At 43.9% G+C, this 17500-nt stretch overlaps 1 protein-coding gene across 5 annotated transcripts in view; it reads right to left on the reverse strand.

Moving 5' to 3' along the window:
• The window catches only part of pard3bb (par-3 family cell polarity regulator beta b), a 288351-nt gene that overhangs the window by 184327 nt on the left and 86524 nt on the right, over positions 1–17500 (reverse strand). For 4 of the 5 annotated variants that reach the window (XM_036975336.1, XM_036975337.1, XM_036975335.1 and 1 more), the window contains one exon: positions 11840–12005. In XM_036975336.1, coding sequence (XP_036831231.1) covers positions 11840–12005 — 166 coding nt within the window. Of the gene's footprint in view, positions 1–11839; positions 12006–15409; positions 15568–17500 lie in introns of those variants that run through there. The other variant, XM_036975339.1, reaches the window with a different exon arrangement.

A 17500-nucleotide genomic window follows, 5' to 3' on the forward strand; every position in this document is an offset into this window, starting at 1 on the left:
AAGAGAGAGAAAGAGAGAGAGGGGGAAGAGAGAGAAAGAGAGGGGGAGAGAGAGAAAGAGAGTGGGAAGAGAGAGAACGAGAGAGAGAGGGGGAAGAGAGAGAAAGAGAGAGAGAGGGGGAAGAGAGAGAAAGAGAGAGAGGGGGAAGAGAGAGAAAGAGAGAGAGAGGGGGAAAGAGAGAAAGAGAGAGAGGGGGGGAAGAGAGAGAAAGAGAGGACGAGAGAGAGAAAGAGAGGGGGAAGAGAGAGAAAGAGAGAGAGGGGGAAGAGAGAGAAAGAGGACGAGAGAGAGAAAGAGAGGGGGAAGAGAGAGAAAGAGAGAGAGGGGGAAGAGAGAGAAAGAGAGGACGAGAGAGAGAAAGAGAGGGGGAAGAGAGAGAAAGAGAAACAGAGAGAGAGAGAGAGAGAGAGAGAGAGCGAGATCGAGACCAAAGTCTGAAATATTTCAGAGCTGTTCTTTAACATTATAATGTCTCTCTCTTTACATCTGATCAGACCAGAGCATAAACCATAATACCTGTATAACGTAGGTAGATGACCTACATACCTGTATAACGTAGGTGGATGAGGTACATACCTGTATAACGTAGGTAGAAGACCTACATACCTGTATAACGTAGGTAGATGACCTACATATCTATATAACGTAGGTAGATGAGGTACATACCTGTATAACGTAGATAGATGAGGTACATACCTGTATAACGTAGGTAGAAGACCTACATACCTATATAACGTAGGTAGATGAGGTACATACCTGTATAACGTAGGTAGATGACGTACATACCTGTATAACGTAGGTAGATGACCTACATACCTGTATAACGTAGGTAGATGACCTACATACCTGTATAACGTAGGTAGATGAGGTACATACCTGTATAACGTAGGTAGAAGACCTACATACCTATATAACGTAGGTAGATGACCTACATACCTGTATAACGTGGGTAGATGACCTACATACCTGTATAACGTAGGTAGATGACCTACATACCTATATAACGTAGGTAGATGAGGTACATACCTGTATAACGTAGGTAGATGAGGTACATACCTGTATAACGTAGGTAGATGAGGTACATACCTATATAACGTAGGTAGATGACCTATATACCTGTATAACGTAGGTAGATGAGGTACATACCTGTATAACATAGGTAGATGAGGTACATACCTGTATAACGTAGGTAGATGACCTACATAACGTAGGTAGATGACCTACATACCTGTATAACGTAGGTAGATGACCTACATACCTGTATAACGTAGGTAGATGACCTACATACCTGTATAACGTAGGTAGATGAGGTACATACCTGTATAACGTAGGTAGATGACCTACATACCTGTATAACGTAGGTAGATGAGGTACATACCTGTATAACGTAGGTAGATGACCTACATACCTGTATAACGTAGGTAGATGAGGTACATAACGTAGGTAGATGACCTACATAACGTAGGTAGATGAGGTACATACCTGTATAACGTAGGTAGATGACCTACATACCTGTATAACGTAGGTAGATGACCTACATACCTATATAACGTAGGTAGATGAGGTACATAACGTAGGTAGATGACCTACATACCTGTATAACGTAGGTAGATGACCTACATACCTGAATAACGTAGGTAGATGACCTACATACCTGTATAACGTAGGGAGATGAGGTACATACCTATATAACGTAGGTAGATGACCTACATACCTGTATAACGTAGGGAGATGAGGTACATACCTGTATAACGTAGGTAGATGACCTACATACCTGTATAACATAGGTAGATGACCTACATAACGTAGGTAGATGAGGTACATACCTGTATAACGTTTGTAGAAGACCTACATACCTGTATAACGTAGGTAGATGACCTACATACCTGTATAACGTAGGTAGATGAGGTACATACCTGTATAACGTAGGTAGATGAGGTACATACCTGTATAACGTAGGTAGATGACCTACATACCTATATAACGTAGGTAGATGACCTACATACCTGTATAACGTAGGTAGATGACCTACATACCTGTATAACGTAGGTAGAAGACCTACATACCTGTATAACGTAGGTAGGTGAGGTACATACCTATATAACGTAGGTAGATGAACTACATACCTATATAACGTAGGTAGATGACCTACATACCTGTATAACGTAGGTAGATGACCTACATACCTATATAACGTAGGTAGATGACCTACATACCTGTATAACGTAGGTAGATGACCTACATACCTATATAACGTAGGTAGATGAGGTACATACCTGTATAACGTAGGTAGATGACCTACATACCTATATAACGTAGGTAGATGACCTACATACCTATATAACGTAGGTAGATGACCTACATACCTGTATAACGTAGGTAGATGAGGTACATAACGTAGGTAGATGACCTACATAACGTAGGTAGATGAGGTACATACCTGTATAACGTAGGTAGATGACCTACATACCTGTATAACGTAGGTAGATGACCTACATACCTATATAACGTAGGTAGATGAGGTACATAACGTAGGTAGATGACCTACATACCTGTATAACGTAGGTAGAAGACCTACATACCTGTATAACGTAGGTAGAAGACCTACATACCTGTATAACGTAGGTAGATGAGGTACATACCTGTATAACGTAGGTAGATGACCTACATACCTGAATAACGTAGGTAGATGACCTACATACCTGTATAACGTAGGGAGATGAGGTACATACCTGTATAACGTAGGTAGATGACCTACATACCTGTATAACATAGGTAGATGACCTACATAACGTAGGTAGATGAGGTACATACCTGTATAACGTTTGTAGAAGACCTACATACCTGTATAACGTAGGTAGATGACCTACATACCTGTATAACGTAGGTAGATGAGGTACATACCTGTATAATGTAGGTAGATGACCTACATACCTATATAACATAGGTAGATGACCTACATACCTGTATAACGTAGGTAGATGACCTACATACCTGTATAACGTAGGTAGAAGACCTACATACCTGTATAACGTAGGTAGATGAGGTACATACCTATATAACGTAGGTAGATGACCTACATACCTATATAACGTAGGTAGATGACCTACATACCTGTATAACGTAGGTAGATGACCTACATACCTGTATAACGTAGGTAGATGACCTACATACCTATATAACGTAGGTAGAAGACCTACATACCTGTATAACGTAGGTAGATGAGGTACATACCTATATAACGTAGGTAGATGACCTACATACCTATATAACGTAGGTAGATGACCTACATACCTGTATAACGTAGGTAGATGACCTACATACCTATATAACGTAGGTAGATGACCTACATACCTGTATAACGAAGGTAGATGACCTACATACCTATATAACGTAGGTAGATGAGGTACATACCTGTATAACGTAGGTAGATGACCTACATACCTATATAACGTAGGTAGATGACCTACATACCTATATAACGTAGGTAGATGACCTACATACCTGTATAACGTAGGTAGATGACCTACATACCTATATAACGTAGGTAGATGACCTACATACCTGTATAACGTGGGTAGATGAGGTACATACCTGTATAACGTAGGTAGATGAGGTACATACCTGTATAACGTAGGTAGATGACCTACATACCTATATAACGTAGGTAGATGAGGTACATACCTGTATAACGTAGGTAGATGACCTATATAACGTAGGTAGATGACCTACATACCTATATAACGTAGGTAGATGAGGTACATACCTGTATAACGTAGGTAGATTATCTACATACCTGTATAACGTAGGTAGATGAGGTACATACCTGTATAACGTAGGTAGATGAGGTACATACCTGTATAACGTAGGTAGATGAGGTACATACCTGTATAACGTAGGTAGATGACCTACATACCTATATAACGTAGGTAGATGACCTACATACCTGTATAACGTAGGTAGATGACCTACATACCTGTATAACGTAGGTAGAAGACCTACATACCTGTATAACGTAGGTAGATGAGGTACATACCTATATAACGTAGGTAGATGACCTACATACCTGTATAACGTAGGTAGATGACCTACATACTTATATAACGTAGGTAGATGACCTACATACCTGTATAACGTAGGTAGATGACCTACATACCTATATAACGTAGGTAGATGAGGTACATACCTGTATAACGTAGGTAGATGACCTACATACCTATATAACGTAGGTAGATGACCTACATACCTATATAACGTAGGTAGATGACCTACATACCTGTATAACGTAGGTAGATGACCTACATACCTATATAACGTAGGTAGATGACCTACATACCTGTATAACGTGGGTAGATGAGGTACATACCTGTATAACGTAGGTAGATGAGGTACATACCTGTATAACGTAGGTAGATGACCTATATAACGTAGGTAGATGACCTACATACCTATATAACGTAGGTAGATGACCTACATACCTGTATAACGTGGGTAGATGACCTACATACCTATATAACGTAGGTAGATGAGGTACATACCTGTATAACGTAGGTAGATGACCTATATAACGTAGGTAGATTACCTACATACCTATATAACGTAGGTAGATGAGGTACATACCTGTATAACGTAGGTAGATGACCTATATAACGTAGGTAGATGACCTACATACCTATATAACGTAGGTAGATGAGGTACATACCTATATAACGTAGGTAGATGACCTACATACCTATATAACGTAGGTAGATGAGGTACATACCTATATAACGTAGGTAGATGACCTACATACCTATATAGCGTAGGTAGATGAGGTACATACCTATATAACGTAGGTAGATGACCTATATAACGTAGATAGATGCCCTACATACCTATATAACGTAGGTAGATGACCTACCTACCTATATAACGTAGGTAGATGAGGTACATACCTGTATAACGTAGGTAGATGACCTACATACCTGTATAACGTAGGTAGATGACCTACATACCTGTATAACGTAGGTAGATGACCTACATACCTATATAACGTAGGTAGATGACCTACATACCTGTATAACGTGGGTAGATGAGGTACATACCTGTATAACGTAGGTAGATGAGGTACATACCTGTATAACGTAGGTAGATGACCTACATACCTATATAACGTAGGTAGATGAGGTACATACCTGTATAACGTAGGTAGCTGAGGTACATACCTGTATAACGTAGGTAGATGACCTACATACCTATATAACGTAGGTAGATGACCTACATACCTGTATAACGTAGGTAGATGACCTACATACCTATATAACGTAGGTAGATGACCTACATACCTGTATAACGTAGGTAGATGACCTACATACCTTAATAACGTAGGTAGATGACCTACATAACGTAGGTAGATGAGGTACATACCTGTATAAAGTAGGTAGATGAGGTACATACCTGTATAACGTAGGTAGATGACCTACATACCTGTATAACGTAGGTAGATGAGGTACATACCTGTATAACGTAGGTAGATTACCTACATATCTATATAACGTAGGTAGATGACCTACATACCTGTATAACGTAGGTAGATGACCTACATACCTGTATAACGTAGGTAGATGAGGTACATACCTGTATAACGTAGGTAGATGACCTACATACCTGTATAACGTAGGTAGATGAGGTACATACCTGTATAACGTAGGTAGATGACCTACATACCTGTATAACGTAGGTAGATGAGGTACATAACGTAGGTAGATGACCTACATAACGTAGGTAGATGAGGTACATACCTGTATAACGTAGGTAGATGACCTACATACCTGTATAACGTAGGTAGATGAGGTACATACCTGTATAACGTAGGTAGATGACCTACATACCTGTATAACGTAGGTAGATGACCTACATACCTATATAACGTAGGTAGATGAGGTACATAACGTAGGTAGATGATCTACATACCTATATAACGTAGGTAGATGAGGTACATAACGTAGGTAGATGACCTACATACCTGTATAACGTAGGTAGAAGACCTACATACCTGTATAACGTAGGTAGAAGACCTACATACCTGTATAACGTAGGTAGAAGACCTACATACCTGTATAACGTAGGTAGATGAGGTACATACCTGTATAACGTAGGTAGATGACCTACATACCTGTATAACGTAGGTAGATGACCTACATACCTGTATAACGTAGGGAGATGAGGTACATACCTGTATAACGTAGGTAGATGACCTACATACCTGTATAACGTAGGTAGATGACCTACATACCTATATAACGTAGGTAGATGACCTACATACCTGTATAACGTGGGTAGATGAGGTACATACCTGTATAACGTAGGTAGATGAGGTACATACCTGTATAACGTAGGTAGATGACCTACATACCTATATAATGTAGGTAGATGAGGTACATACCTGTATAACGTAGGTAGATGACCTACATACCTATATAATGTAGGTAGATGAGGTACATACCTGTATAACGTAGGTAGATGAGGTACATACCTGTATAACGTAGGTAGATGACCTACATACCTATATAACGTAGGTAGATGACCTACATACCTGTATAACGTAGGTAGATGACCTACATACCTATATAACGTAGGTAGATGACCTACATACCTGTATAACGTAGGTAGATGACCTACATACCTTAATAACGTAGGTAGATGACCTACATAACGTAGGTAGATGAGGTACATACCTGTATAAAGTAGGTAGATGAGGTACATACCTGTATAACGTAGGTAGATGACCTACATACCTGTATAACGTAGGTAATGACCTACATACCTATATAACGTAGGTAGATGACCTACATACCTGTATAACGTAGGTAGATGAGGTACATACCTGTATAACGTAGGTAGATTACCTACATATCTATATAACGTAGGTAGATGACCTACATACCTGTATAACGTAGGTAGATGACCTACATACCTATATAACGTAGGTAGATGACCTACATACCTGTATAACGTAGGTAGATGACCTACATACCTGTATAACGTAGGTAGATGAGGTACATACCTGTATAACGTAGGTAGATGACCTACATACCTGTATAACGTAGGTAGATGAGGTACATACCTGTATAACGTAGGTAGATGACCTACATACCTGTATAACGTAGGTAGATGACCTACATACCTATATAACGTAGGTAGATGAGGTACATAACGTAGGTAGATGACCTACATACCTGTATAACGTAGGTAGAAGACCTACATACCTGTATAACGTAGGTAGAAGACCTACATACCTGTATAACGTAGGTAGATGAGGTACATACCTGTATAACGTAGGTAGATGACCTACATACCTGTATAACATAGGTAGATGACCTACATACCTGTATAACGTAGGGAGATGAGGTACATACCTGTATAACGTAGGTAGATGACCTACATACCTGTATAACGTAGGTAGATGACCTACATACCTGTATAACATAGGTAGATGACCTACATAACGTAGGTAGATGAGGTACATACCTGTATAACGTTTGTAGAAGACCTACATACCTGTATAAAGTAGGTAGATGAGGTACATACCTGTATAACGTAGGTAGATGACCTACATACCTGTATAACGTAGGTAGATGAGGTACATACCTGTATAACGTAGGTAGAAGACCTACATACCTGTATAACGTAGGTAGATGAGGTACATACCTGTATAACGTAGGTAGATGAGGTACATACCTGTATAACGTAGGTAGATGACCTACATACCTGTATAACGTAGGTAGATGACCTACATACCTATATAACGTAGGTAGATGAGGTACATACCTGTATAACGTAGGTAGATGACTTACATACCTGTATAACGTAGGTGGATGACCTACATACCTATATAACGTAGGTAGATGACCTACATACCTGTATAACGTAGGTAGATGACCTACATACCTGTATAACGTAGGTAGATGACCTACATACCTATATAACGTAGGTAGATGAGGTACATACCTGTATAACGTAGGTAGAAGACCTACATACCTGTATAACGTAGGTAGATGACCTACATACCTGTATAACGTAGGTAGATGACCTACATACCTGTATAACGTAGGTAGATGACCTACATACCTATATAACGTAGGTAGATGACTTACATACCTGTATAACGTAGGTAGATGACCTACATACCTGTATAACGTAGGTAGAAGACCTACATACCTGTATAACGTAGGTAGAAGACCTACATACCTGTATAACGTAGGTAGATGACCTACATACCTGTATAACGTAGGTAGATGACCTACATACCTGTATAACGTAGGTAGATGACCTACATACCTGTATAACGTAGGTAGATGACCTACATACCTGTATAACGTAGGTAGATGACCTACATACCTATATAACGTAGGTAGATGACCTACATACCTGTATAACGTAGGTAGATGAGGTACATAACGTAGGTAGATGACCTACATACCTGTATAACGTAGGTAGAAGACCTACATACCTATATAACGTAGGTAGATGACCTACATACCTGTATAACGTAGGTAGATGAGGTACATACCTGTATAACGTAGGTAGAAGACCTACATACCTGTATATCATAGGTAGATGACCTACATACCTGTATAACGTAGGTAGATGAGGTACATACCTGTATAACGTAGGTAGATGAGGTACATACCTGTATAACGTAGGTAGATGACCTATATACCTATAAAACGTAGGTAGATGACCTACATACCTGTATAACGTAGGTGGATGAGGTACATACCTGTATAACGTAGGTAGATGAGGTACATACCTGTATAACGTAGGTAGATGAGGTACATACCTGTATAACGTAGGTAGATGACCTACATACCTGTATAACGTAGGTAGATGACCTACATACCTGTATAACGTAGGTAGATGAGGTACATACCTGTATAACGTAGGTAGAAGACCTACATACCTGTATAACGTAGGTAGATGACGCCACACAAAATACAGCGTTACACAGAACAAAAAGCAGAAAAACACAAGAGCGCTACACACTTCTAACAACTAAACAAGTTCAAGTCCAGCAGTCATTTGAAAAGAGTAAGATCATTTCTACGAGACAACTCAATGGTGAAATCCATTAACGCCAAGATACTGGAATTCATTGGCCTTGACAATCATCCGTTCTCTGTCGTGGATGATGTTGAGCTACTTGTTATGGGCGTCACTGCTATTAGCTTCACGACTGACATTTGGACCAGCGACGTCAGCCCCATGAGCATGCTGAGTCTGGCAGCTCAGTGGGTCGACGAGGATTTCGTACTGAGGAAAGCCGTATTGCATGCATTTCAATGGCATTTGAGAACATGTTTGAAACATGAACACACTCCTAGTGCCATTCGAACAACTGACTTGAGAAATAAGCTCATCAACTGTGTCTGCAGCAGATGTGATACCCTCTGTCATGGCATTGAAATGCCTGCTCAACTAAACTGCCCACACAGACCGTGGGGTTAACGTGGAAAAGTACTCTACAAGAGGCTGTGAAAAACCGATTTAGTGGCATTCTCTCTGAGCCTCTTTACTGTGTCTCCACCATGCTCGATGCTAGGTACAAGGACCGCTACTTCTTTAACAGGCATTCTCTCTGAGCCTCTTGACTGTGTCTCCACCATGCTCGATGCTAGGTACAAGGACCACTACTTCTATAACAGGCATCATTAATCATTAATTAACATGCATTGATATTCATAGGACTCATATTTATAGGGAAACTAACACTTTAAAGCACTTCTGGGAACAGTCCCTGACAGACGTCAGCAACTGTGTGTTACCATGCCTTCCCCAAATATAGATGTCAAATGATATTTATGGGGTAGAATATAGATTTCCTTTCAGTCCCAAAAAGCACCCTTCCTTGGTCACTTAAGACTGGGTGGGGAATGGATGGAATTGACTTCAAAGAGAGAGAGAGAGAGACAGACAGAAACAGAAAGAGAGAGAGGGAGAGAGAGAGAGACAGAGAGAGAGAGAGAGAGAGAGAGAGAGAGAGAGAGAGAGAGAGACAGAAACAGAAAGAGGGAGAGAGAGAGAGAGATACAGAGAGAGAGAGACAGAGAGACAGAGAGAGAGAGAGACACAGAGAGAGAGAGAGAGAGAGAGACAGAGAGAGAGAGAGAGAGAGAGAGAGAGAGAGAGAGAGAGACAGAAACAGAAAGAGGGAGAGAGAGAGAGAGATACAGAGAGAGAGAGACAGAGAGACAGAGAGAGAGAGAGACAGAGAGAGAGAGAGAGAGAGAGAGAGAGAGAGAGAGACAGAGAGAGAGAGAGAGAGACAGAGAGAGAGAGACAGAGAGAGAGAGACAGAGAGAGAGAGACAGAGAGAGAGACAGAGAGAGAGACAGAGAGAGAGAGACAGAGAGAGAGAGAGAGAGAGAGAGAGAGAGAGAGAGAGAGAGAGAGAGAGAGAGAGAGAGAGAGCACAGACAGTTATAAATGAAGACAACCTAAGGACTCCAGAGTAAACAAGACAGGAGATTCTGAGGCTTGTTATGTTCACTACTCCAGGCTGTCAAATAGACTACAACCACCTCTCCTTTTTCTCTCCATCATCAGATGGTTCATAGACGATATTTAGTTTTTTATGGTACAACAGAAAGTATTATTTTAACAGCAGTCATTAATCTGTTAAAGCCGATAAAAGCCTTTCCAGGGAGTTTTTCCACATAGCCTGGTTCCTCTCTAGGTTTCTTCCTTTCCAGGGAGTTTTTCCACATAGCCTGGTTCCTCTCTAGGTTTCTTCCTTTCCAGGGAGTTTTTCCACATAGCCTGGTTCCTCTCTAGGTTTCTTCCTTTCTAGGGGAGTTGTTCCTCATAGCCTGGTTCCTCTCTAGGTTTCTTCCTTTCTAGTAAGTTTCTCCTCATAGCCTGGTTCCTCTCTAGGTTTCTTCCTTTCCAGGGAGTTTTTCCTCATAGCCTGGTTCCTCTCTAGGTTTCTTCCTTTCCAGGGAGTTTTTCCTCATAGCCTGGTTCCTCTCTAGGTTCCTCTCTAGGTTTCTTCCTTTCTAGGGAGTTTTTCCACATAGCCTGGTTCCTCTCTAGGTTTCTTCCTAGGTTTTGGCCTTTCTAGGGAGTTTTTCCTAGCCACCGTGCTTCTACACCTGCATTGCTTGCTGTTTGGGGTTTTAGGCTGGGTTTATGTACAGCACTTTGAGATGTCAGCTGATGTACGAAGGGCTATATAAATACATTTGATTTGATTTGACCATCGAAGGGGCGTAGACTTCGACTTCAGAGAAAAAATGTTGAGTGAACGAACAGCCAAACAAACCATCGTCTAATGTCGGGAATAACACATTTCCCTGGGTCCTCCCACACCTCTGACCCCTGACCCCTGACTCCTTTCATTTAGTTCCAGGTTTCCCTGTGACCACACCACTGCTGTAGGCCTAATGCTGTTTCATGCTGTGGTCCTATTGCCTAAATTAGTTCACAAAGCAGAACCTCAAATCGGTTGGCATACCGAAGTGCACTACACAGGGAATAGGGTGCCAATTGGGACACTATATAGGGAATAGGGTGCCAATTGGGACACTAAATAGGGAATAGGGTGCCATTTGAGACACTAAATAGGGAATAGGGTGCCATTTGAGACACTAAATAGGGAATAGGGTGCCATTTGAGACACTAAATAGGGAATAGGGTGCCATTTGAGACACTAAATAGGGAATATGGTGTCATTTGGGCCACAGCCTCAGTGTTGTGGAGGCACACAGATCTGGAATCAGTTTGATTGTGCTTTTATCTTAAAGGGGCTCCTCAAGGTTATCAACCCCCTAAACTATCTCCCTACCACCACTATGATACGTACTGGATTTAAGAGCTGAGGAGTTGACCTCTATCTCTCCTCCTCTGATTGGCTGGAAGACGGAGACCTCGGCGTCATAGGGGTCTTGGCTGGTTCTTCCTGTTACTCCTGCTCTGGGACTCACAGCTCCTCTCCGCTGGGCCTCCTGCTCCTCATAGACGGCCATCAGCTAAAGAGGGAGAGGGAGAGGGAGAGGAGAGGAGAGGAGAGGAGAGGAGAGGAGAGGAGAGGAGAGGAGAGAGAGAGAGAGAGAGAGAGAGAGAGAGAGAGAGACAGAGAGGAGAAAGGAGGAGAGAACAGAGAGAAGAGGGGAGAAAGGAGGAGAGAGGAGAAAGGAGGAGAGAGGAGAGGAGATAGGAGGAGAGAGGAGAAAGGAGGAGAGAGGAGAGAACAGAGAGAAGAGAGGAGAAAGGAGGAGAGAGGAGAAAGGAGGAGAGAGGAGAGGAGAAAGGAGGAGAGAGGAGAAAGGAGGAGAAAGGAGGAGAGAGGAGAGGAGAGGAGAAAGGAGGAGAGAGGAGAAAGGAGGAGAGAGGAGAGAGGAGAAAGGAGGAGAGGAGGAGAGAGGAGAGAGGGGGAGAGAGGAGAAAGGAGGAGAGAGGAGAAAGGAGGAGAGAGCTTTTATTTCACACTGCTCATCAAAAGTCAGAAAAACACAGGAAACACAATAGAAGATGGTGACAGAGGTTTGAGCAACACAGTAGCTGTGATTTAAATAGGCCCCGAGACAACTCGCCAATCATGTCTTCAGACTACAGTAGCTGTGATTTAAATAGGCCCCGAGACAACTCGCCAATCATGTCTTCAGACTACAGTAGCTGTGATTTAAATAGGCCCGAGACAACTAGCCAATCATGTCTTCAGACTACAGTAGCTGTGATTTAAATAGGCCCGAGACAACTCGCCAATCATGTCTTCAGACTACAGTAGCTGTGATTTAAATAGGCCCCAAGACAACTAGCCAATCATGTCTTCAGACTACAGTAGCTGTGATTTAAATAGGCCCGAGACAACTAGCCAATCATGTCTTCAGACTACAGTAGCTGTGATTTAAATAGGCCCGAGACAACTCGCCAATCATGTCTTCAGACTACAGTAGCTGTGATTTAAATAGGACCCGAGACAACTAGCCAATCATGTCTTCAGACTACAGTAGCTGTGATTTAAATAGGCCCCGAGACAACTAGCCAATCATGTCATCAGACTACAGTAGCTGTGATTTAAATAGGACCCGAGACAACTAGCCAATCATGTCATCAGACTACAGTAGCTGTGATTTAAATAGGCCCTGAGACTACTAGCCAATCATGTCTTCAGACTACAGATACCATACGACAAGAAATTATGTTTTACTGACTTTTCTTTTAAAGCTTCAAACGATTAGAAGACAGAGAAAAAGACTGGAGGTAGATGTGTTAGGCCTCTAAGAAAACAATGGGTCGTAGGAAGCTTGAATCTGTAATGCTCCCCCGGCTACAGTAGAGACAGTGTAGTCTGTACAGCTCCCCCAGCTACAGTAGAGACAGTGTAATCTGTACAGCTCCCCCGGCTACAGTAGAGACAGTGTAATCTGTACAGCTCCCCCAGCTACAGTAGAGACAGTATAATCTGTACAGCTCCCCCAGCTACAGTAGAGACAGTGTAATCTGTACAGCTCCCCCAGCTACAGTAGAGACAGTGTAATATGTACAGCTCCCCCAGCTACAGTAGAGACAGTGTAATCTGTACAGCTCCCCCAGCTACAGTAGAGACAGTGTAGTCTGTACAGCTCCCCCAGCTACAGTAGAGACAGTGTAATCTGTACAGCTCCCCCAGCTACAGTAGAGACATTGTAGTCTGTACAGCTCCCCCAGCTACAGTAGAGACAGTGTAATCTGTACAGCTCCCCCGGCTACAGTAGAGACAGTGTAATCTGTACAGCTCCCCCAGCTACAGTAGAGACAGTGTAATCTGTACAGCTCCCCCAGCTACAGTAGAGACAGTGTAATCTGTACAGCTCCCCCAGCTACAGTAGAGACAGTGTAATCTGTACAGCTCCCCCAGCTACAGTAGAGACAGTGTAATCTGTACAGCTCCCCCAGCTACAGTAGAGACAGTGTAATCACTACAGCTCCCCCAGCTACAGTAGAGACAGTGTAGTCTGTACAGCTCCCCCAGCTACAGTAGAGACAGTGTAATCACTACAGCTCCCCCAGCTACAGTAGAGACAGTGTAATCTGTACAGCTCCCCCAGCTACAGTAGAGACAGTGTAATCTGTACAGCTCCCCCAGCTACAGTAGAGACAGTGTAATCTGTACAGCTCCCCCGGCTACAGTAGAGACAGTGTAATCTGTACAGCTCCCCCGGCTACAGTATAGACAGTGTAATCTGTACAGCTCCCCCAGCTACAGTAGAGACAGTGTAATCTGTACAGCTCCCCCAGCTACAGTAGAGACAGTGTAATCTGTACAGCTCCCCCAGCTACAGTAGAGACAGTGTAATCTGTACAGCTCCCCCAGCTACAGTAGAGACAGTGTAATCTGTACAGCTCCCCCAGCTACAGTAGAGACAGTGTAATCTGTACAGCTCCCCCGGCTACAGTAGAGACAGTGTAATCTGTACAGCTCCCCCAGCTACAGTAGAGACAGTGTAATCTGTACAGCTCCCCCAGCTACAGTAGAGACAGTGTAATCTGTACAGCTCCCCCAGCTACAGTAGAGACAGTGTAATCTGTACAGCTCCCCCAGCTACAGTAGAGACAGTGTAATCTGTACAGCTCCCCCAGCTACAGTAGAGACAGTGTAATCTGTACAGCTCCCCCGGCTACAGTAGAGACAGTGTAATCTGTACAGCTCCCCCAGCTACAGTAGAGACAGTGGAATCTGTACAGCTCCCCCAGCTACAGTAGAGACAGTGTAATCTGTACAGCTCCCCCGGCTACAGTAGAGACAGTGTAATCTGTACAGCTCCCCCAGCTACAGTAGAGACAGTGGAATCTGTACAGCTCCCCCAGCTACAGTAGAGACAGTGTAATCTGTACAGCTCCCCCGGCTACAGTAGAGACAGTGTAATCTGTACAGCTCCCCCAGCTACAGTAGAGACAGTGTAGTCTGTACAGCTCCCCCAGCTACAGTAGAGACAGTGTAGTCTGTACAGCTCCCCCAGCTACAGTAGAGACAGTGGAATCTGTACAGCTCCCCCAGCTACAGTAGAGACAGTGTAATCTGTACAGCTCCCCCGGCTACAGTAGAGACAGTGTAATCTGTACAGCTCCCCCGGCTACAGTAGAGACAGTGTAATCTGTACAGCTCCCCCAGCTACAGTAGAGACAGTGGAATCTGTACAGCTCCCCCGGCTACAGTAGAGACAGTGTAATCTGTACAGCTCCCCCGGCTACAGTAGAGACAGTGTAATCTGTACAGCTCCCCCAGCTACAGTAGAGACAGTGTAATCTGTACAGCTCCCCCAGCTACAGTAGAGACAGTGTAATCTGTACAGCTCCCCCAGCTACAGTAGAGACAGTGGAATCTGTACAGCTCCCCCGGATAAATCAACTTGGATTTGCTGCGCCATTAAAGTATCAAAACAGTGTTTACCTTGTGGATCAGGACACTATAGAGAACGTCCAAGGAGCCCAGCATGTCGATTTACAGACAGTCGTCCAATCAGGTCAGCTGTCTGTGTGAGTGGCTCTGTTATATATACACCTCTATCTCCTCCGCCTAGTGACCAGACCACTGACTCCGCAGTTAGTTACAGTTAATACCACCACACCACTGTTCTAGGGACCTCTAGGTCAGGTACAGTGTGTGTGTGTGTGTGTGTGTGTGTGTGTGTGTGTGTGTGTGTGTGTGTGTGCGCATGGGGGGTGCTCTAAAATGCACCCTATTCCCTATATAGTGCACTACTTTAGCCCAGAACCCCATGGCACCCTATTCCCTATATAGTGCACTACTTTAGCCCAGAACCCCATGGCACCCTATTCCCTATATAGTGCACTACTTTAGCTCAGAACCCCATGGCACCCTATTCTCTATATAGTGCACTACTTTAGACCAGGGCCAATATGGGTTCCATTCGGGACACGGTCTGTGTTTGTGTTCTAGGGGCTTCCAGGCTCCATGTGAGGGGTGGGGCCCACTGAATAGAGGGACCACAGTGTTTATACATCTATACACACAGCACACAGAAAGAGGATTTTACCAGCAAAGGCAGAGGCTTCCTGCAAGCACTGGCACGTAACACACACACACACACACACACACAACCGGCCCAAACCCACACGCAGGTATAAACCTACAAATCAACAACACATTACATACAGAGAGAACTGGGGAACAAGTCAACCTGGACAAAATATACACCAGCCCAGAACCTACCAATATACCCCAGCCCAGAGCCTACCAATATACCCCAGCCCAGAGCCTACCAATATACCCCAGCCCAGAGCCTACCAATATACCCCAGCCCAGAGCCTACCAATATACCCCCGCCCAGAGCCTACCAATATACCCCAGCCCAGAGCCTACCAATATACCACAGCCCAGAGCCTACCAATATACACCACAGCCCAGAACCTACCAATATACCACAGCCCAGAACCTACCAATATACCACAGCCCAGAGCCTACCAATATACACCACAGCCCAGAACCTACCAATATACCACAGCCCAGAACCTACCAATATACCACAGCCCAGAACCTACCAATATACACCCCAGCCCAGAGCCTACCAATATACACCACAGCCCAGAGCCTACCAATATACACCCCAGCCCAGAGCCTACCAATATACACCACAGCCCAGAGCCTACCAATATACCACAGCCCAGAGCCTACCAATATACACCCCAGCCCAGAGCCTACCAATATACCCCAGCCCAGAGCCTACCAATATACACCACAGCCCAGAGCCTACCAATACACACCCCAGCCCAGAGCCTACCAATATACACCCCAGCCCAGAACCTACCAATATACACCACAGCCCAGAACCTACCAATATACCACAGCCCAGAACCTACCAATATACACCCCAGCCCAGAGCCTACCAATATACCCCAGCCCAGAACCTACCAATATACACCACAGCCCAGAACCTACCAATATACACCACAGCCCAGAGCCTACCAATATACACCACAGCCCGGAGCCTACCAATATACACCACAGCCCGGAGCCTACCAATATACACCACAGCCCAGAACCTACCAATATACACCACAGCCCAGAACCTACCAATATACACCACAGCCCAGAGCCTACCAATATACACCACAGCCCGGAGCCTACCAATACAGACCACAGCCCAGAGCCTACCAATATACACCACAGCCCAGAGCCTACCAATACACACCCCAGCCCAGAGCCTACCAATATACAGCACAGCCCAGAGCCTACCAATATACCAGAGCCCAGACCCTACAAATATACACCACAGGAGAGGAGGAGGGGGGAGGAGGAGGAGGGGGAGGAGAGGGGAGGAGGAGGAGGAGGAGGGGGGAGGAGGAGGGAGGTGTACGTGGTACACAACACATGTCATCAATCTGCACTGGCAGAGAAGAGAGATGGAGGGTTGGGTGGGTGTGTTCTCTCTGTCTAATGTCTACTTTATTGTAAACATAACGGTGGTCCTCCCAGTAAGCATCCATCCATCCGTCTGTGTCGAGCCCAGGGACATGATCC

The sequence above is a fragment of the Oncorhynchus mykiss genome, chromosome 3 (genome assembly GCF_013265735.2).
Source record: "Oncorhynchus mykiss isolate Arlee chromosome 3, USDA_OmykA_1.1, whole genome shotgun sequence".
Classification (NCBI taxonomy): Eukaryota; Metazoa; Chordata; class Actinopteri; order Salmoniformes; family Salmonidae; genus Oncorhynchus; species Oncorhynchus mykiss.